This window comes from Coregonus lavaretus (genome assembly GCF_964263955.1).
Source record: "Coregonus lavaretus genome assembly, chromosome: 30".
NCBI lineage: Eukaryota > Metazoa > Chordata > Actinopteri > Salmoniformes > Salmonidae > Coregonus > Coregonus lavaretus.
The window spans coordinates 36448606-36471796 of NC_140017.1; the positions used below are offsets into that span (position 1 = coordinate 36448606).

Sequence of the window (23191 nt, forward strand, 5' to 3'; positions counted from 1 at the left end):
GCAGAGAGGAGGAGGAGAGGGGAGTAGAGGAGGAGGAGAGGGGAGCGGAGAGGGGAGCGGAGAGGAGGAGGAGGAGGAGAGGGGAGCAGAGAGGAGGAGGAGGAAAGCAGAGAGGAGGAGGAGGAGAGGGGAAGCAGAGAGGAGGAGGAGGAGAGGGGAGCAGAGAGGAGGAGGAGAGGGGAGCAGAGAGGAGGAGGAGAGGGGAGCAGAGAGGAGGAGGAGAGGGGAGCAGAGAGGAGGAAAAGGAGGGGAGGGGAGCAGAGAGGAGAGGGGAGCAGAGAGGAGAGGGGAGCAGAGAGGGGAGCAGAGAGGAGCAGAAGGCCGGAGGAGAGGGGAGCAGAGAGGAGAGGAGTGAGTCAGTTGACTAGATGGGTCATGCCATGCTAAGAGAAGAGACCGAGACAGATGAGATATGACAGGTCTAGTATTCTAAGATGAGATATGACAGGTCTAGTATTCTAAGATGAGATATGACAGGTCTAGTATTCTAAGATGAGATATGACAGGTCTAGTATTCTAAGATGAGATAAATACACCACTGTGCTTTCCATCAGTAGTGATGTAATATTCAGGAACACATGCATGTTTGATCATATTTTTATCTCTAGATGGTTTATAATACAGGAAATGTAATTACATCTAGCATGCTTCCACAACCATATTATAGACAACCCACTATAATCCATACTAATAGGACATTTTCAGTAATGCATCTCCATGACTGGAGAGGGTGAGACAGAGACACAGACAGACCTCTGACTAACGTACCAACACAGAGAACCAAGAGGACGCATGCAGACAGAAAATCCCTGACTTAGAGACAGAACATGCAGTGACAGGAAAAAGCAGGGCTAGAAACCCACTCCAGAATCACCCAAACGCAAGCGACAGAGACGTGAGGGTGAATAGCTAAAGAAAGTGAGGTTATGACAATGGACTGGCATGGTGATTTAGAGAGGAAACAAAACGTGCAGAGACAGAGTCAGAGATAGTCAGAGTCAAAGACAGAGACAGAGACCGAGTCAGAGACCGAGTCAGTCACAGTCAGAGACAGAGACCGAGTCAGAGACAGAGTCAGTCACAGTCAGAGACAGAGACCGAGTCAGAGACAGAGTCAGTCACAGTCAGAGACCGAGTCAGTCAGACAGTTAGAGTCAGTCAGAGACAGAGTCAAAGACAGAGACAGAGTCAAAGACAGAGACAGAGTCAAAGACAGAGTCAGAGACAGAGACCGAGTCAGAGTCAGTCAGAGACCGAGTCAGAGACCGAGTCAGTCAGAGACCGAGTCAGTCAGAGACCGAGTCAGTCAGAGACCGAGTCAGAGACCGAGTCAGAGACCGAGTCAGAGACCGAGTCAGAGACCGAGTCAAAGACAGAGTCAAAGACAGAGTCAAAGACAGAGACCGAGTCAGAGTCACAGTCAGAGTCAAAGACAGAGTCAGAGACCGAGTCAGAGACAGTCAGAGACCGAGTGAGAGAGAGTCAGAGAGAGTCAGAGTCAGAGACCGAGTCAGAGACCGAGTGAGAGAGGCCTGCTGGTACAGATAGGCGACATCCTAACGCAGAGTGGCAGTGGCAGCAACATGGGGTGGGGCTTAGCATAAAGGGGCGTGTTGTCTACCTGGTTTACCACTGCTGCCTCAGCTAATTGGCTGTCAAGACCCGAGGGTGTGTGGCCAGAGCTGCTGTTGCAGCTGACGATAACGGATGCTGGCACGCCCACTGAGACAGAGGGGGCGGGGTCATTCTCTGTCTGTCGCTGGTCCTGACATGGGCACATTAACGAGTCAGGAAGAAAGGGAGGAGAGAGAGGGATGAGGGAGGGAGGGAGATGGAGGAGGGGGGAGTAAAATAGTAAACCAGAGGTAGGTAGGTCAGACCAGGGCACCATGGTATCAGTCCATCACCCATGATGCATCACTCTGTTATCTAGTTGGCCAATGTTAACTGTTCACTTCAGATCAACAACACAATGCCAAAAGAGAGATGGAGGGGTAGAGGAGGAGAGGTACAGAGGCTTGTGAAGTGATTTTTTGGGGGGGGTTGTATCATTTTATCAGATTAACACAACATGCCTCATGCCTACCACTTTGAAGATGCAAAATATTTTTTCTTGTGAAACAAACAAGAAATATGACAAAAAAAACAGAACTTGAGCGTGCATAACTATTCACCCCCCCAAAGTCAATACTTTGTAGAGACACCTTTTGCAGCAATTACAGCTGCAAGTCTCTTGGGGTATGTCTCTATAAGCTTGGCACATCTAGCTACTGGGATTTTTGCCAATTTTTCAAGGCAAAACTGCTCCAGCTCCTTCAAGTTGGATGGGTTCCGCTGGTGTACAGCAATCTTTAAGTCATACCACAGATTCTCAATTGGATTGAGGTCTAGGCCTTGACTAGGCCATTCCAAGACATTTAAATGTTTCCCCTTAAACCACTCGAGTGTTGCTTTAGCAGTATGCTTAGGGTCATTGTCCTGCTGGAAGGTCAACCTCCGTCTCAGTCTCAAATCTCTGGAAGACTGAAACAGGTTTCCCTCAAGAATTTCCCTGTATTTAGCGCCATCCATCATTCCTTCAATTCTGACCAGTTTCCCAGTCCCTGCCGATGAAAAACATCCCCATAGCATGATGATGCCACCACCATGCTTCACTGTGGGGATGGTGTTCTCAGGGTGATGAGAGGTGTTGGGTTTGCGCCAGACATAGCATTTTCCTTGATGGCCAAAAAGCTCAAATTTAGTCTCATCTGACCAGAGTACCTTCTTCCATATGTTTGGGGAGTCTCACACATGCCTTTTGGCATACACCAAACACGTTTGCTTATTATTTTCTTTAAGCAATGGCTTTTTTCTGCCCACTCTTTCGTAAAGCCCAGCTCTGTGGAGTGTACAGCTTTTTTTTATTTAACCTTTATTTAACTAGGCAAGACATTTAAGAAGAAAAAAAAATTACAATGACGGCCTACACCGGCCAAACCCGGACATGCCTGGGCCAATTGTGCGCTGCCCTATGGCTTAAAGTGGTCCTATGGACAGATAATCCAATCTCCGCTGTGGAGCTTTGCAGCTCCTTCAGGGTTATCTTTGGTCTCTTTGTTGCCTCTCTGATTAATGCTCTCCTCGCCTGGTCCGTGAGTTTTGGTGGGTGGCCCTCTCTTGCCAGGTTTGTTGTGGTGCCATATTCTTTGCATTTTTAAATAATGGATTTAAATGGTGCTCCGTGGGATGTTCAAAGTTTCTAATATTTTTTTATAACCCAACCCTGATCTGTACTTCTCCACAACTTTGTCCCTGACCTGTTTGGAGAGCTCCTTGGTCTTCATGGTGCTGCTTGCTTGGTGGTGCCCCTTGCTTAGTGGTTTAGCAGACTCTGGGGCCTTTCAGAACAGAAGTATATATACTGAGATCATGTGACAGATCATGTGACACTTAAAGTCCACCTGTGTGCAATCTAACTAATTATGTGACTTCTGAAGGTAATTGGTTGCACCAGATCTTATTTAGGGGCTTCATAGCAAAGGGGGTGAATACATATGCACGCACCACTTTTTCTTAACTTTTTTTATTTTTTTCATTTCACTTCACTTCACCAATTTGGACTATTTTGTGTATGTCCATTACATGAAATCCAAATAGAAATCCATTTAGAATTACAGGTTGTACTGCAACAAAATAGGAAAAACACCAAGGGGGGTGAATACTTTTGCAAGGCACTGTAGAGGTAGAGAGGAGAGGTAGAGAGGAGAGGTAGAGAGGAGAGGTAGAGGGGAGAGGGGAGAGGGGAGAGGGGAGAGGTAGAGGGGAGAGGTAGAGGGGAGAGGTAGAGGGGAGAGGTAGAGGGGAGAGGTAGAGGGGAGAGGTAGAGGGGAGAGGTAGAGAGGAGAGGTAGAGGGGAGAGGGGAGAGGTAGAGGGGAGTGGGGAGGTAGAGAAGAGCGGGAGAGGTAGAGAGGAGAGATAGAGGGGAGAGGGGAGAGAGGAGAGGGTAGAGGGGAGAGGGTAGAGGGGAGAGGTAGAGGGGAGAGGTAGAGGGGAGAGGTAGAGGGGAGAGGTAGAGGGGAGAGGTAGAGGGGAGAGGTAGAGGGGAGAGGGGAGAGAGGAGAGGGAGAGAGGAGAGGTAGAGGGGAGAGGGGAGAGGGGAGAGGGGAGAGGTAGAGGGGAGTGGGGAGGTAGAGAAGAGCGGGAGAGGTAGAGAAGAGCGGGAGAGGAAGGAAGGAAGGAGAGGTAGAGGGGAGAGAGGTGGAGAGGAGAGAATTAACAGACTTTCAGCATGCTTATAGGGAAGGGCACTCAACATGTACTGCACTGACACAAATTACTGATTGGTTGAAATAAATTGATAATAAGAAGATTGTGGGAGCTGTCCTGTTAGATTTCAGTGCAGCCTTTGATATTATTGACCATAACCTGTTCTTGAAAAAACTTGTGTTATGGCTTTAAAACTCTTCCATATTGTAGATTCAGCGCTATCTATCTAATATAACTCAAAAGGGTTTTCTTTAATGGAAGCTTCTCTAATGTCAAACATGTAAAGTGTGGTGTACCACAGGGCAGCTCTCTAGGCCCTCCACTCTTTCTATTTTTACCAATGACCTGCCACTGGCATTAAACAAAGCATGTGTGTCCATGTATGCTGATGATTCAACCATATACGCATCAGCAACCACAGCTAAGAAGTCACTGAAACCCTTAAAGAGTTTCAGTCTGTTTTGGAGTGGGTGGCCACTAATAAACTGGTCCTGAACATCTCTAAAACTAAGAGCATTGTATTTGGTACAAATCATTCCCTAAGCTCTAGACCTCAGCTGAATCTGGTAATGAACGGTGTGGCTGTTGAACAAGTTGAGGAGACTAAATTACTTGGCGTTACCTTAGATTGTAAACTATCATGGTCAAAACATATAGATTCAATGGTTGTAAAGATGGGGAGAGGTCTGTCCGTAATAAAGAGATGCTCTGCTTTTTTGACACTACACTCCAAAAAGCAAGTTCTGCAGGCTCTAGTTTTGTCTTATCTTGATTATTGTCCAGTCATGTGGTTGAGTGCTGCAAAGAAAGACCCCAGAGCTGCACGTCTTGCTCTTCATTGTAATCAGAGGGTTAATATTAATACTATGCATGCCAGCCTCTCTTGGCTAAGAGTTGAGGAAAGACTGACTGCATCACTTCTTATTTTTTATAAGAAACATTAATGTGTTGAAAATCCCAAATTGTTTGCATAGTCAACTGTGGTCCTCTGTAGCTCAATTGGTAGAGCATGGCGCTTGTAATGCCAGGGTAGTAGGTTTGATCCCCGGGACCACCCATACGTAAAAATGTATGCACACATGACTAAGTCGCTTTGGATAAAAGTGTCTGCTAAATGGCGTATTATTATTATTATTAATAAACACAGCTATGAGACACACACTTATCCCACCAGATATGCCACCAGGGGTCTTTTCACAGTCCCCAAATACAGAACAAATTCAAGAAAGCGTACAGTATTATACAGAGCCATTATTGCATGGAACTCCGTTCCATCTCATATTGCTCAAATAAACAGCAAACCTGGTTTAAAAAAAACTGATAAAGCAACACCTCACGGCACAACGCCTCTCCCCTATTTGACCTAGATAGTTTGTGTGTCTGTATTGATATGTAGGCTACGTGAGCCTTTTTAAAACATGTATATATGTAGTTCTGTCCTTGAGCTGTTCTTGTCTATTAACGTTCTGTATTATGTAATGTTTCATGTTTTAGGCGGAATATCACCTGTCCCGCAGCAAAATAACTACAGTAGCCTACCTGACATGAGTGAAAAATGTACTGGAGGCCTCCATTCACTATTCGATTGCATACGGATGGCATGTATTTTTTTTTCTTGCCCCTGTTCCTGCTCATTTCATAAATGGGCCATTCTAAATCAAAACTAATTTTACATATTAGTAAAGACAAGATTAAATTGAGAATAGTCTGCTGGGTGAAAATATGATGACTTGATGAGAGAACAGCGTGTGCAGCCTGAAGCAAGGAGCTTTCTCAAATCATCAGAAGCCAATAGTCGCATCATGCAGCCCAGATATCATCATGCAGCCCAGATATCATCATGCAGCCCAGATATCATCATGCAGCCCAGATATCATCATGCAGCCCAGATATCACCATGCAGCCCAGATATCACCATGCAGCCCAGATATCACCATGCAGCCCAGATATCATCATGCAGCCCAGATATCATCATGCAGCCCAGATATCATCATGCAGCCCAGATATCACCATGCAGCCCAGATATCACCATGCAGCCCAGATATCATCATGCAGCCCAGATATCATCATGCAGCCCAGATATCATCATGCAGCCCAGATATCATCATGCAGCCCAGATATCATCATGCAGCCCAGATATCATCATGCAGCCCAGATATCATCATGCAGCCCAGATATCATCATGCAGCCCAGATATCATCATGCAGCCCATATATCATCATGCAGCCCAGATATCATCATGCAGCCCATATATCATCATGCAGCCCATATATCATCATGCAGCCCATATATCATCATGCAGCCCAGATATCTTTTGATTTCTAAGGCATTCTAATGTTTGTATAATTCACAACTAAAGTTGCCAAATAACACAAAATCTAGCATATAGGAGCTATTTCAAATAATCACTTTTACGCTCAACATAGCCACTTCATATGTGCACTCTCGCTCCGTAATGGGAATAATATCCTTTCTATTTTATTTAGCTAAGTTAAATTATATTCTTCTTACTATAAAATCATATAATATAAAATAAGGGCATGGGGACTTATAAGCATATCTTGTCAGCTAAATGAACAAGCCTCCAGCCTATGGCATGGAGCATAGCCAGATAACAGACAGTAGGCCAACTCATATTCTGTTCTTCTGAAATACGTTTTCTTCATATCATAATGTTTCTTTAGACCTTAATAAAATAAGTTATGGATTTATTGTGATGGTGTATATTCAATTGATTTATTAGACGTTCTAAAATGAAGATGTTCCAAAGGCGTGCATCAGCGTGGAGGCTAGGACATGCTAAACGTGTTTATGTTAATTAACGGTAAATTACCGTGAGACCGGCAGACTTTTGCATGACAATAACCGGCTGACAAAATGTCATGAACGACACAGCCCAAGTAGAAAGGTAGAAATAGAGAGGTAGAGAGGGAGAGGTAAAGGGAGAGAGGGAGAGGTAAAGGTAAAGAGAAGTAGAGGTGAGGGAGAGAGGAGGAGAGGGAGAGGTAGGGAGGAGAGGGAGACGTAGGGAGGAGAGGGAGAGGTAGGGAGGAGAGGGAGAGGGGAGAGGGAGACGTAGAGAGGAGAGGGGAGACGTAGAGAGGAGAGGGGAGAGGTAGAGAGGAGAGGGGAGAGGTAGAGAGGAGAGGGGAGAGGTAGAGAGGAGAGGGGAGAGGTAGAGAGGAGAGGGGAGAGGTAGAGAGGAGAGGGGAGAGGTAGAGAGGAGAGGGGAGAGGTAGAGAGGAGAGGGAGACGTAGGGAGGAGAGGGAGACGTAGGGAGGAGAGGGAGAGGGAGACGTAGAGAGGAGAGGTAGAGAGGAGAGGGAGACGTAGAGAGGAGAGGGAGACGTAGAGAGGAGAGGGAGACGTAGAGAGGAGAGGGAGACGTAGAGAGGAGAGGGAGACGTAGGGAGGAGAGGGAGACGTAGGGAGGAGACGGAGACGTAGAGAGGAGAGGGAGACGTAGAGAGGAGAGGGAGACGTAGAGAGGAGAGGGAGACGTAGAGAGGAGAGGGAGACGTAGAGAGGAGAGGGAGACGTAGGGAGGAGAGGGAGACGTAGAGAGGAGAGGGAGAGGGGAGAGGGAGACGTAGAGAGGAGAGGGAGAGGGAGACGTAGAGAGGAGAGGGAGACGTAGAGAGGAGAGGGAGAGGTAGAGAGGAGAGGGGAGAGGTAGAGAGGAGAGGGAGACGTAGAGAGGAGAGGGAGACGTAGAGAGGAGAGGGAGACGTAGAGAGGAGAGGGAGACGTAGAGAGGAGAGGGAGACGTAGAGAGGAGAGGGAGACGTAGAGAGGAGAGGGAGACGTAGAGAGGAGAGGGAGAGGTAAAGAGGGAGAGATATAGGGAGAGGTAAAGGTAAAGAGGAGTAGAGATAGAGAAGAGGAGAGGTAGAGGTGGAGAGGAGGAGAGGGAGAGAGGAGGAGAGGAGACGTAGGGAGGAGAGGAAGAGGTGGAGAGGAGGAGAGGGAGAGAGGAGGAGAGGAGACGTAGGGAGGAGAGGGAGAGGTAGAGGCTGGGCCATACTGACCTGCTGGAGGAACATCTGGAGTTGTTCCTGGCTGAGGATCATGCTGGAGCCCTGGGGCCCTGTGAAGAGCACCCTGCTCCCAGGGCTGTGCTGCTGCTGGGCTGATGTGGTGGACACAGATAAGGATGGAGAAGAGGAGGAGGGGACAGAGACAGAGGGCCCAGCCTGCATAGAGAGGATGGAGGAGTGCTGAGGGGGTTGTCCAGGGTGGGCTGCCTGATCTGTACAGCTCCCACTCTCCCCAGGCTGGCCCTGTGCCATGGCAGCCGCCCCGCCCATGCCGCTGCTGGGAACGCCCCCCGGCTGCGGCTGCAGAGCAGGCTGCAGGCTGACGGCAGGACTCACCCCCTCCACCTGGCTCAGCATGGTCAGGGAGTTCTGCAAGGGCATGCCCTGGATCACTGTGTGGGCCTGGTGGCCAGTGACCGTGTGGGTCTGGCTCTGGGAGAGGGTGACCGGCATCTGGAAGAGCTGATGTCCCATCTGCCCCGGCTGCAGCTGGATGTGGCCCTGGAGCAGAGGGTGGCCCTGAGACGTCAGCACCTGGCCCAGGTTGATGTTCTGGTGCTGAGCCAGGATCTGGTTGGCTATCAGCTGGCCCCCAGGCCCCTGGGAGGTGATGATGTGGCCCCCAGGGTGCTGCGTGAGGATCTGTCCCCCGGCTAGCTGCTGCGGCAGGAGGAACTGGTGGTTCTGCCCCCCCAGCATGATGCTGCCGGGCTGGTTGAGGAGGTGGACACTGAGGGCTTTCCCAGAGGGGTGGTGGGATGTCTGCTGTTTGAACAGAGCCTGCTGGGGGACTCCCGACTGGGAGGTCAGGACCATGTTAGAGCCAGGCTTGCCTGTCAGGAAGGCTACATTCTGGGCAGCGGAGACAGGGACCTGCTGCACCCCAAGGGCCTTGTTGGCATCGTTCTGGAGGACGTGGGCCTGGGCCTGCTGCTGCTGCTGCTTGAACAGTTTGGGCTGGATGGCTGCGCCCCCCTGGGGGGGTTTGGGCTGGATGGGGGTCGGGGTTCGCTGGATGATCAAGTTCTGCATGATCTGTCCTTGGGGCTGGTTCTGCCCATGTTGGCCCAGTCCGGGGCTACTGAACCCAACCAAGGCTCCAGCAGCAGTCATGGTGCTACTGCCACTGTTAGTGCTGCCGACACACACCGCCGGGCCGTTTAAAGCTGGAGATCCCAGAGTGGCTTTGCCCCCTTGGATCAGAAGTCCCCCTCCCAGTCCGCCCTGCACCCCTGCCCCCTGCGCCTCGGGGCCAGGCTGGTGCAGCTGGTAGCCTCCCATAGACTTGGCCAGGATGGGCTGTCCTGACTGGTTCATAGTCATCACAGTGGGCTGCCCTGACTGGTTCATAGTCATCACAGTGGGCTGCCCTGACTGGTTCATAGTCATCACAGTGGGCTGCCCTGACTGGTTCATAGTCATCACAGTGGGCTGGCTCATCACCTGTATCTGCCCCAGTCCCAGGTGTCCTGACTGGCAGCCGTTAGGTAGAGCCTGGAGGGTGACGTTACCCAGGCCTGCCACCTGCTGCATGAAGGGCTGCATACTGATGGCCTGGGCCTTGTTCATGACCTGGGGCCCAAACTGGAGGCCCTGTTGGGCCAGCACTGAGCCCAGCATGTCAGCTGTGGCCTGGGTAGGGGTGGCGGTGGCGCCTGGAGCTCCAGAGAAGATGGGGAGCCCAACCCCCACAGCGGTCCCTCCAGGCCCAGTCAGGCCGTCTGTACAGGGCAGCGTCTGGACCACCTGAGTCAGGCCAGGCATGGTGAGGTCGAAGGAGTCCAGGTCCAGCTCTGCCTCGGCCTCCTGCAGGCTCTGCTCTGTAATGTCGGCCTCCTGCAGGCTCTGCTCTGTAATGTTGGCCTCCGCCAGGCTCTGCTGCAGGATGTCACATGGCTCCATGTCGTTGTCGCCGATGGCACTGCTACAGTTGTCGCCCGGCGACCCGCCCAGGATGACATCATCTTCCAGGAAGTCCAGGTCCACGCTGACCCGGGGCAGGCCTGGCTGCTCATTGGACGACAGCTGGACTGGGGGCGGAACCTCTGGAACGTGGCACTATGAAGGAGAGAGAGGGGGAAGGAAGAACAGTGAAGCTCTGTGATGGGAGGAGGAGGAAAGCTGAGTAGAGATGAGATGGGAAGGAATGGGTTGAGTTGAACTGAGCCTGGACAGGCCCCCTAGAACCCCATAGTGTTATGGCTCCTACCAACCAGCCCAGGGGCATCAGAGCTTGGTGTGTGTGGATGTATGTTACTGGAAGGGTAGGGTGGCAGGGTGGGAGCGAGAGATGCATGCTACATGTATGAATGGAGACAGGAGGGTCAGAGGTCAGAGTGGGGAAGGGCCGTTACTCACCCCAGCGGAAGAGAAGTACGAGCTGGAGGGGTCGCTAGAGCCATCCAAAAGGTCGTCAGTGTCCAGCTACAGACAGACACAGCCAGGATAGGACAGATAGAGACAGAACGACAGACAAACAGGCCGGCGGGGAGGCACACGCCACAATGACAGCCAAAAATGCAGACAGACAGGGATAGAGACAGACAGACAAACCCACCAGTGACCCGGTATGGAAGAGGGGTAGCAGAGTGTATTAGAGGTGAGAGGGAGGGAGGGAGGGAGAAAAGGAAAGAAGGAACCAAAGCAGAAGAGGGCTAGTGTTAGATTAGTACCTGGTCATTTTGGCTTAATAAGGTGAAAAGGCAGGGTTGAAATCATAAAGCAAGAAACCATAAGCAGTAGCAGATCCATGGACACAGAAAACCTCCTTAGAGAGGGACGGGGAGGTGTGTGTGTGTGTGCACAAGGTGTGTGTGTGTGTGTGTGTGTGTGTGTGGGGTAGCCAGTGTGCTTGTTGAACTCAATGATTCCCTGTCGCCATGCCCAAGAGAAGTAGCCTGTGTTCTGTTAGCTGTTATCTGGTGCTAGGAAGTCAACCACACCCCATCCTCAAGAGTCAAGCCGACTGCTATGAAACACAATCCAGGTAACTCCTTAGCTTGGCCAGTACAACAGAGGCATCATAACCATCTTTGTAGGGAAATAGCAGCAACTTACATGGATCTCTGATCCATGAAGAAAATCGTTGAGTGCTTCTGGGTCACTGTGGAGAGAGGAACATCGGTCAGACAGACAGACATAACTTATTGAGGTCACATCTATTGCCCCAGTATCCTACCTAGTAGGGTTGGGCGGTATCCAGATGTTCATATCGTCACACCGTCCTTCTCTCATCCTGGGATTTACAGTATTACTGGCTAAGTTCACAAGGGGCCATTTTGAGCCTGTAATCGAACCCACAATTGCTGATGCTTCAGATCCTCAACTAGTCTCAAAAAGGCCAGTTTTATTGCTTCTTTAAATCAGCACAACAGTTCTCAGCTGTGCTAACATAATTGCAAAAGGATTTTCTAATGATCAATTAGCCTTTTAAAATGATAAACTTGGATTAGCAAACACAGCGTGCCATTGGAACACAGGACTGATGGTTGCTGATAATGGGCCTCTGTACGCCTATGTAGATATTCCATTAAAAATCTGCTGTTTCCAGCTACAATAGCCATTTACAACATGAACAATGTCTACACTGTATTTCGGATTAATTTGATGTTATTTTAAATGGACAAAAAAAAAAAGATTTTCTTTCGGGAAAAACAAGGACATTTATGTGACCCCAAACGTTTGAACGGTACTGTATAGGGTATTTTAGTATTTCATTTTCAATACATTTGCAAACATTTCTAAAAACATGTTTTCACTGTCATTATGGGTTATTGTGTGTAGCTGGGTGAGATTTTTTTTTATTTAATCCATCTTTGAATTTAGGCTGTAACGCAACAAAAAGTGGAAGAGGTCAAGGTGTATGAATACTTTCTGAAGGCACTGCCAATGGCGGCGAGCTTTACACCACTCCAGCCGACACTTGGCATTGCGCATGGTGATCTTAGGCTTGTGTGCGGCTGCTCGGCCATGGAAACCCATTTTGTGAAGCTCCCGAAGAATAGTTATTCTGCTGACGTTGCTTCCAGAGGCAGTTTGGAACTCTGTAATTGGGCCAATGTGTGACATCAACATTTCAAAATGGATTGAAACAAAAATATAATGATTTGTATGTGTATATATATATATATATAAAATCATTATTCCTCGTTATGTAGAGGTATATATGCTCATTAATCCACCTACACAACAACATAGGACTAGACAGTTTTTAAGCAGGGTTCATACAGACTTTTTGAAGCACTTCATTGTAATTTTCAAGGACCTCAATGTTATACAATTGTATAATTTATATAATTGTACATATAGGCCCTAATATATGGAGAAAAAAGCATTATTACTTTAAGAATAATTAATGTTTTAGGCCTTGCCAATGCATTCATATTCAAATTATTATTACATTCTAAAATGTGAGAATAGTATGGAAAGCCAAGTTGAAGCCAGGCATTAGATGTTGTCGACCTCATAATAACCTCACATGATTTTACCGCAACAGAGTAGCGCCACACCCTTCAATTGAAGTGGCGGGAAACAAACCAAAGTGGCCACGTCTCACAAAAACAAGTTAAAAATGAAATCACGGATAATTATAAAAAGGGAGCAGGAGAACTTACACATTTCCTACAATAATAACAAGGATGAGGAAATATCTGGTTTTCAAGGTAGGCTTATTCCAGTACTCCAAATTCAAGTTCAGTAGGCTACTTCAGGCCCCTAGTATTGTTTAAAATCGCAGGTGTAACATGGAAACCAAAACGTATTTGTCCTGTTATTATACCTGATCATATTGTGAAGAAGCCCACTAGGCTGTTATTTGTTGTCATTGTATCCTGAATAGGAATAGCTCAGTTGGTAGAGCATGGTAGTGCATGGTAGAGTATGGTAGTGCATGGTAGTGGATGGTAGTGGATGGTAGTGGATGGTAGAGCATGGTAGTGGATGGTAGAGCATGGTAGTGCATGCTAGTGGATGGTAGTGCATGGTAGTGGATGGTAGTGGATGGTAGTGGATGGTAGTGCATGGTAGTGCATGGTAGTGGATGGTAGTGCATGGTAGTGGATGGTAGTGGATGGTAGTGGATGGTAGTGGATGGTAGTGGATGGTAGTGGATGGTAGTGGATGGTAGTGGATGGTAGAGCATGGTAGTGGATGGTAGTGGATGGTAGTGGATGGTAGTGGATGGTAGTGGATGGTAGTGCATGGTAGTGCATGGTAGTGCATGGTAGAGCATGGTAGAGCATGGTAGAGCATGGTAGTGCATGGTAGTGCATGGTAGAGGATGGTAGTGGATGGTAGTGGATGGTAGTGGATGGTAGTGGATGGTAGTGGATGGTAGAGCATGGTAGAGCATGGTAGAGGATGGTAGAGGATGGTAGTGGATGGTAGTGGATGGTAGTGGATGGTAGTGGATGGTAGTGGATGGTAGTGGATGGTAGTGGATGGTAGTGGATGGTAGTGGATGGTAGAGCATGGTAGTGGATGGTAGTGGATGGTAGTGGATGGTAGAGCATGGTAGTGGATGGTAGTGGATGGTAGTGGATGGTAGTGGATGGTAGTGCATGGTAGTGGATGGTAGAGCATGGTAGAGCATGGTAGTGGATGGTAGAGCATGGTAGTGGATGGTAGTGGATGGTAGTGCATGGTAGTGGATGGTAGTGGATGGTAGAGGATGGTAGTGGATGGTAGTGCATGGTAGTGCATGGTAGTGGATGGTAGTGGATGGTAGTGGATGGTAGTGGATGGTAGTGCATGGTAGAGCATGGTAGTGGATGGTAGTGCATGGTAGTGCATGGTAGTGCATGGTAGTGCATGGTAGTGCATGGTAGTGCATGGTAGTGCATGGTAGTGCATGGTAGTGCATGGTAGTGGATGGTAGAGCATGGTAGAGGATGGTAGTGGATGGTAGTGGATGGTAGTGGATGGTAGAGGATGGTAGAGGATGGTAGAGCATGGTAGTGGATGGTAGTGGATGGTAGTGGATGGTAGAGCATGGTAGTGCATGGTAGTGCATGGTAGTGCATGGTAGTGCATGGTAGTGGATGGTAGTGCATGGTAGTGGATGGTAGTGGATGGTAGAGGATGGTAGTGGATGGTAGTGGATGGTAGAGCATGGTAGAGCATGGTAGAGCATGGTAGTGGATGGTAGTGGATGGTAGTGGATGGTAGTGGATGGTAGTGCATGGTAGTGGATGGTAGAGGATGGTAGAGGATGGTAGTGGATGGTAGAGCATGGTAGTGCATGGTAGTGCATGGTAGTGGATGGTAGTGGATGGTAGTGGATGGTAGTGGATGGTAGTGGATGGTAGTGGATGGTAGTGGATGGTAGAGCATGGTAGTGCATGGTAGTGCATGGTAGTGCATGGTAGTGCATGGTAGTGCATGGTAGTGCATGGTAGTGCATGGTAGAGCATGGTAGTGGATGGTAGTGGATGGTAGAGGATGGTAGAGGATGGTAGAGGATGGTAGAGGATGGTAGAGGATGGTAGAGGATGGTAGAGCATGGTAGTGCATGGTAGTGCATGGTAGTGCATGGTAGAGCATGGTAGAGCATGGTAGAGCATGGTAGTGCATGGTAGTGGATGGTAGTGGATGGTAGTGGATGGTAGAGGATGGTAGTGGATGGTAGTGCATGGTAGTGCATGGTAGTGCATGGTAGTGCATGGTAGTGCATGGTAGTGCATGGTAGTGCATGGTAGTGCATGGTAGTGCATGGTAGTGGATGGTAGTGCATGGTAGTGGATGGTAGTGGATGGTAGTGGATGGTAGTGGATGGTAGTGGATGGTAGTGGATGGTAGAGCATGGTAGAGCATGGTAGAGCATGGTAGAGCATGGTAGTGGATGGTAGTGGATGGTAGTGGATGGTAGTGGATGGTAGTGCATGGTAGTGGATGGTAGTGGATGGTAGTGGATGGTAGTGGATGGTAGAGGATGGTAGTGGATGGTAGTGCATGGTAGTGCATGGTAGAGCATGGTAGTGCATGGTAGTGGATGGTAGTGGATGGTAGTGGATGGTAGTGGATGGTAGAGGATGGTAGAGGATGGTAGTGGATGGTAGTGGATGGTAGTGGATGGTAGTGCATGGTAGTGCATGGTAGTGGATGGTAGTGGATGGTAGTGGATGGTAGTGGATGGTAGAGCATGGTAGTGGATGGTAGTGGATGGTAGTGGATGGTAGTGCATGGTAGTGGATGGTAGTGGATGGTAGTGGATGGTAGTGCATGGCGTTTGCAACGCCAGGGTTGTGGGTTCGGTTGTGGGTTCAATTCCCACGGGGGGCCAGTATGAAAAATGTATGCACTCACTAACTGTAAGTCGCTCTGGATAAGAGCGTCTGCTAAACGACTAAAATGTAAAAATGTGTTGGGTGTTGCGCAATAGTCTATCCTACACAATTGCGCACAGTAGACTGTGTCCAATCCGAGCCTTTTCTGTTAAATCTGACGAGACCCTGCTGTAAATCAAGCAGACAACAACAGATGATCAACATCAATTTGCTAGGGATATCAGATCCATCGTGGATCCAGTCACAACCTGTCTTTACCGCGTAACAAACGAGACACCAACATTTTCTGGATATTCCTCGCGGACACTTTTTTCCAGAACTTGGGCTGTTGTTGCATCGCACTCACAACAGCTGTTCGTCAAATGTTATTTGTCACATGCGCCGAATACAACAGGTGTAGACCTTACAGTGAAATGCTTACTTACAAGCCCTTAACCAACAAAGCAGTTTTAAGAAAATAGAGTTAAGAAAATATTTACTAAATAAAATAAAGTAACAAATCTAATAAAAAGCAACAATAAAATAACGAGGCTGTACACAGGGGGTACCGGTACCGAGTCAATGTGCGGGGGTACAGGTTAGTTGAGGTTATTATGCATAGATCATAAACAGCGAGTAGCAGGGGGAGGGGGGGGGGGGGGGGGCAATGTAAATAGTCCGGGTGGCCATTTGATTAATTGTTCATTAGTCTTATGGCTTGGGGGTAGAAGCTGTTAAGAAGCCTTTTGGACCTAGACTTGGCGCTCCGGTACCGCTTGCCGTGCGGTAGCAGAGAGAACAGTCTATGACTAGGGTGGCTGGAGTCTTTGACAATTTTTAGGGCCATACCAGGCAGTGATGCAACCGATCAGGATGCTCTCGATGGTACCACTGTAGAACTGTTTGAGGATCTGGGGACCAATGCTAAATCTTTTCAGTCTCCAGAAGGGGAAAAGGAATTGTTGTGCCCTCTTCACAACTTTCTTGGTGTGTTTGGACCATGATCGTTTTTTGGTGATGTGGACACCAAGGAACTTGAAACTCTTGACCCGCTACACTACAGCCTTGTTGATGTGAATGGGGGCGTGTTGGGCCCTCCTTTTCCTGTAGTCCACGATCAGCTCCTTTGTCTTGCTCACATTGAGGGAGAGGTTGTTGTCCTGGCATCACACTACCAGGTCTCTGACCTCCTCCCTATAGGCTGTCTCATCGTTGTCGGTGATCAGGCCTACCACTGTTGTGTCGTCAGCAAACTTGATGATGGTGTTGGAGTCATGTTTGGCCACTCAGTCGTGGGTGAACAAGGAGTAGAGGAGGGGACTGAGCATGCACCCCTGAGGGGCCCCTGTGTTGAGGATCAGCGTGGCAGATGTGTTGTTACCTACCCTTACCACCTGGGGGCGGCCCGTCAGGAAGTCTAGGATCCAGTTGCAGAGGGAGGTGTTTAGTCCCAGGATCCTTAGCTTAGTGATGAGCTTTGTGGGCACTATGGTGTTGAACGCTGAGCTGTATTCAATGAACAGCATTCCCACATAGGTGTTATTTTGTCCAGGTGGGTAAGGGCAGTGTGGAGTGTGATTGAGATTGCGTCATCTGTGGATCTGTTGGGGTGGTATGCGAATAGGAGCGGGTCTAGGGTTTCCGGGATGATGGTGTTGATGTGAGCCATGACCAGCCTTTCAAAGCCCTTCATGGCTACAGACGTGAGTGCTACGGGGCGGTAGTCATTTAGGCAGGTTACCTTCACTTTCTTGGGCACAGGGACTATGGTGGTCTGCTTGAAACATTTAGGTATTACAGACTGGGTCAGGGAGAGGTTAAAAATGTCAGTGAAGACACTTACATTTACATTTTAGTCATTTAGCAGACGCTCTTATCCAGAGCGACTTACAGTTAGTGAATTATTATTTTTCATACTGGTCCCCCGTGGGAATCGAACCCACAACCCTGGCGTTGCAAACGCCATGCTCTATCAACTGAGCTACATCCCTGCCGGCCATTCCCTCCCCTACCCTGGACAACGCTAGGCCAATTGTGCGCTGCCCATGAGTCTCCCGGTCGCGGCCGGCTGCGACAGAGCCTGGATTCGAACCAGGATCTCTAGTGGCACAGCTAGCACTGCGATGCAGCGCCTTAGACCACTGCACCACTCAGGAGACTAGTTGCCAGTTGGTCCGCGCATGCTCTGAGTACACGTCGTGGTAATCCGTCTGGCAAATGCGCATCCAACAGGTATTATGCATAATTATTGAAGAACCACGTTAATGACACTATTGATTTGGGTTTTAAGTATCAAGGTAAGGCGACTCTTTCAGTTAGAAGCATTCGATTTTGCAATCCCATACATTTTGGGGGATTTGTGAGCCCATCAAAACCGTTTTCACCCCATAACTTAAAGGAGACTTGAAATGTTACCTAGTTACATTGCATTTCTGAGATCTACAGTGAGGGAAAAAAGTATTTGATCCCCTGCTGATTTTGTATATTTGCCCACTGACAAAGAAATGATCAGTCTATAGTTAATGGTAGCTTTATTTGAACAGTGAGAGACAGAATAACAACAAAACAATCCAGAAAAACGCATGTCAAAAATGTTATAAATTGATTTGCATTTTAATGAGGGAAATAAGTATTTGACCCCCTCTCAATCAGAAAGATTTCTGGCTCGCAGGTGTCTTTTATACAGGTAACGAGCTGAGATTAGGAGCACACTCTTAAAGGGAGTGCTCCTAATCTCAGTTTGTTACCTGTATAAAAGACACCTGTCCACAGAAGCAATCAATCAATCAGATTCCAAACTCTCCATCATGGCCAAGACCAAAGAGCTCTCCAAGGATGTCAGGGACAAGATGGTAGACCTACACAAGGCTGGAATGGGCTACAAGACCATCGCCAAGCAGCTTGGTGAGAAGGTGACAACAGTTGGTGCGATTATTCACAAATGGAAGAAACACAAAAGTACTGTCAATCTCCCTCGGCCTGGGGCTCCATGCAAGATCTCACCTCGTGGAGTTGCAATGATCATGAGAACGGTGAGGAATCAGCCCAGAACTACACGGGAGGATCTTGTCAATGATCTCAAGGCAGCTGGGACCATAGTCACCAAGAAAACAATTGGTAACACACTACGCCGTGAAGGACTGAAATCCTGCAGCGCCCGCAAGGTCCCCCTGCTCAAGAAAGCACATATACAGGGCCGTCTGAAGTTTGCCAATGAACATCTGAATGATTCAGAGGAGAACTGGGTGAAAGTGTTGTGGTCAGATGAGACCAAATTCGAGCTCTTTGGCATCAACTCAACTTGCCATGTTTGGAGGAGGAGGAATGCTGCCTATGTCCCCAAGAACACCATCCCCACCGTCAAACATGGAGGTGGAAACATTATGCTTTGGGGGTGTTTTTCTGCTAAGGGGACAGGACAGCTTCATCGCATCAAAGGGACGATGGACGGGGCCATGTACCGTCAAATCTTGGGTGAGAATCTCCTTCCCTCAGCCAGGGCATTGAAAATGGGTCGTGGATGGGTATTCCAGCATGACAATGACCCAAAACACAAGGCCAAGGCAACAAAGGAGTGGCTCAAGAAGAAGCACATTAAGGTCCTGGAGTGGCCTAGCCAGTCTCCAGATCATAATCCCATAGAAAATCTGTGGAGGGAGCTGAAGGTTTGAGTTGCCAAACGTCAGCCTCGAAACCTTAATGACTTGGAGAAGATCTGCAAAGAGGAGTGGAACAAAATCCCTCCTGAGATGTGTGCAAACCTGGTGGCCAACTACAAGAAACGTCTGACCTCTGTGATTGCCAACAAGGGTTTTTCCACCAAGTACTGAGTAATGTTTTGCAGAGGGGTCAAATATTTATTTCCCTCATTAAAATGCAAATCAATTTATAAAATTTTTGACATGTGTTTTTCTGGATTTGTTTGTTGTTATTCTGTCTCTCACTGTTCAAATAAACCTATCATTAAAATTGTAGACTGATCATGTCTTTGTCAGTGGGCAAACGTACAAAATCAGCAGGGGATCAAATACTTTTCCCCCCCCTCACTGTATATACAAAAAACTGTCCGACAGCTAGATCCAGGATTCTTACAGGGTTAAAATTCAACTGATTAATGCTTAATATATGCTATAGGGACAACTTACACTGCCATAAATGCAAGGCCAGATAATTAATGTTTTGTGTCACACGATTTTGGAGAAATCCGTCAAGACACCAACCATGATAAAGGGTTAAACACAGGTCTTTAATGTTCCATGTTCCCCTCTTATATCTTTAATGTAATTACATGAATAAAATGTGGCAGATTACTATCAATTATTTATCAACAGCTGTAACACGTTGTCCATTGTAGGAAATCCTCACTGATGCCCTACTTTATAAAGACCCACATGAAAAATAGATGTAAAAATTATTACAACGTTGGTCTCTCTGATCCGAGTAATAGTTTGATATTGTGAATATTATTATTAATTTTTTTTACTTGTCCCGGACAAGGTATTGAAAAACCATCCTGTGGCCATTTTAAAATACCCCGGTATAGGTGTATATACGGTATACCGCCAAAGCCTGCTACATAGACTGAACCAATGTCTTGGCCAGGTACACTAGACGGTGTGTACAGTGGATAATAATCAATACTTTGAAGAGGATGAACATAACAGCTTGGATAAAATGAACTCACCAAATTACATCTAGCAGGCACCTGCCGTCTTCATCGTCCATGTCAACTGCAAACACATTCACATCCCCAAAAATGATTAGTTCATTACATCAAATCATTATATTCACCACTCCAGTATAAATAGATGTTTACAAACAATTTCCTTCAGATTTTCTATACAGATAGCGGTAATCAAACTGATGACAATACTGCCTTGTCTGTTGTGGGGGGGGGGGGGAGTCGGGGCACAAAGTGTAAAGTGGTTGGCTATATCAAACAGAGCTTGTGTAATCCTTTTGGTAAACCAACATACTATCAACAAGAGGCGTAGCCTATATATGGGATACAAAGATACATTTACATTTTAGTCATTTAGCAGACGCTCTTATCCAGAGCGACTTACAGTTAGTGAATGCACACATTTTCATACTGCCCCCCGTGGGAAACGAACCCACAACCCTGGCGTTGCAAGCGCCATGCTCTACCAACTGGGATACAGGGCACTATACAAACAAAGTCTTACTGGATCATTATTGCATGAATATCACATTTCAAATGTGCATCTTTAAAAGGGGTTTTATCAGTGTAAATTCACTGAATCCAACCATCCCAGGCAAGTGACATGCTGCGAGGAGGCTCTCTGTCTAATTCTAGGAAAACTGAGACCTGTCCCTCCACAGGCAAGCCAACTGGCTGCACTGAAAGTTTGATAATCGTTTAGGGGGAAGTTGTGGTATTTATCTCCATTTTGTGTTCTGGTGGAAGGAACAGACTTCCAACCAAAGGTGCTAGGCCACAGTACATGTTCGTCACAAGGTTCAGAACCTAAACACAGCATTGTGACACCACGATACTTGATTGGTCCAAAAAAGAAAAACATGAAGCAACCTAAACAAACTCCACAGGCCTTTAACAGCCTGACGTAAAATATTGTGTGGCCGACAATGTCATCAAAATGATGTCCGCGCATTGATGTGTCCGGAAGGCTTGCATTGTTATGGTTCTGAATGGTCAGATAGCTAGCAACAATGACAAGGAGCTGCCATGTGGGGAATCGTAGGAGGTTCTTTCAGCTAGTTTTATCTTGTTCTTGATACCATGTCTCGTTTTGAAGTGTTTTGACTGATGTCATGTCTACGCTAATATGGCTCAAATTCGCTAGCAAGCTAACCAACAACTAACAAAGTTTTTGAGATACAAGTGCTCATTGTGCAAATGTATTTATGTTTTAATAAACATTGAGACAAAATATAGTTTACGTGTTGTCAACAATCTAAGCCAACCCCGTTCAGTTTTGCCCCATAGTTGCACAGGGGTTGGTTTTGTTGCAAATATGTGAGCAACTATGGGGCAAAACAGATGGGCTTGGCTTAGTCTTTTGACAACACGTAAACTATATTTTGTCTCAATGTTTATTAAAACATAAATAAAGTTGCACAATGTGCACTTATCGCTCAAATACATCCTTCCAGTTGTTGGTTGACGTTTGCTAGCTAGCAAATATTAGTATAGACGTGAAATCAGTCAAAACACCTCAAAAACAAGACATGGTATCAAGAACAAGATCAAACGAGCTTAAACGAGCCACTTACGATTCTTCACAGAACTGAGCAGAACATAGCATTTTGAAAACAACATAGCTAAATATGCAAAGCTTCACCACATTAAAAACCACCAGGGGAAACAATCAGGTTGAAATATTGACAGGACAGGAAAAATTTAAAAAACTTTCCAGATTGATTTAACTTGTCCCACCCAGACCGTTAGGGCTAATGACATACATAGCCTATTGATTATCAGTGATCTGAAATCTTAAAATCACTGCTCTTGAATAGTTATCTTGCTATTAAAATCTCCAAAACAATCTGAGCATTACCATAAAAAGTATATGTAGTCTAAGCTAAGCATACATTAACATAACACCTCGGCCCGTAGTATCACCACAATCAAATGTGATGCGATTCGGTCTTTCCATCGCTAATATCACCACTACCACCTAGTCACAATAAAATGCAATGCTCTTCTTTGAGCAAACCACACTCTGGGTTAAAAACGCGCGGTTTTCACTCACTCGGTTATCATTCAATGTTCAGATAATATTTTATACAAGCAGAGATAATTACAATTGCTAAATTCCGAGAGGCCAAATGTTTACGTTACTAGTAAACTGTACGAAGACGTTGGCTGAAAGCAGCTATGTTTTAAAATCTCTCTGCTATGACCGTATCGACAAAAACAAGTTGAGTAGCTAACAGAGTAGATTCTGAGATTAGGTAGGCGGAGACGAGAGCAGCGGATTTGCGCCGAAAAAACAGTGTAAGAAATATAAAAGAGGACAAAATCTCCATTTGCCGCTCTCCAGGATGTTGGTTGGTAGCAGTCTAAAGCGGTCGTAGCCATTGCACAGCCAGCAGGGCAGAGAAGAGCGGTGCGCAACATATGAATGGAGGGACACTGCGAGCGGATAGCTATCTTCGGTGGTTTCACTTAGCGTTGTATGAATCTAATATAGTTACATGATCATATAATTGTTTTGCCCTGTAGCTACAGGGTTTCCTCTAAAATAATTCGCATGTTCGTTTGATGTCTATTTGTCTGAATCTGCTAGCTATTTTGAACCTTTTGATGCATAGCTTCCATTTCGTTAGCATTAGCTGCTAGGTAGCTAACATACTATCAACATTTGTGTCACAGATTCCGACATAGTATACATTTGACATTTAAAACACATCACAAGCGGGTTTAGTATCAAAACACTTGTAATGCACGGTAGCGTTGCATCTTAGCTTGCCCGATGCATTATTTTGTTTGCCTTAAATGCAATTGCGTAGCCAGCTCTCCTTGCAAGCAAAATATGAGTTAATGTTGGAATACTCTTGGACCAGGGGGTATGTTTGGGAATTCGTTGGAAAATGAAACGGTTTGCCTCGCAGTGCAGGACTACGGCATTTAAGATCACGGCAGATGCGAGGTTTGCAA

At 47.0% G+C, this 23191-nt stretch overlaps 1 protein-coding gene across 1 annotated transcript in view; it reads right to left on the reverse strand.

Annotated features, from left to right (window-relative positions):
• bicra (BRD4 interacting chromatin remodeling complex associated protein) overlaps window positions 1-23191 on the reverse strand; it is a 48018-nt gene that overhangs the window by 24698 nt on the left and 129 nt on the right. The window contains exons 2-5 of the mRNA XM_084148318.1: window positions 20234-20279; window positions 11345-11390; window positions 8279-10345; window positions 1622-1765 (exon numbers count right to left, since the gene is read on the reverse strand). Of these exons, the coding sequence (XP_084004444.1) occupies window positions 1622-1765; window positions 8279-10345; window positions 11345-11390; window positions 20234-20274 (2298 nt within the window). The 5' untranslated portion in view covers window positions 20275-20279. The remainder of the gene's footprint in view (window positions 1-1621; window positions 1766-8278; window positions 10346-11344; window positions 11391-20233; window positions 20280-23191) is intronic.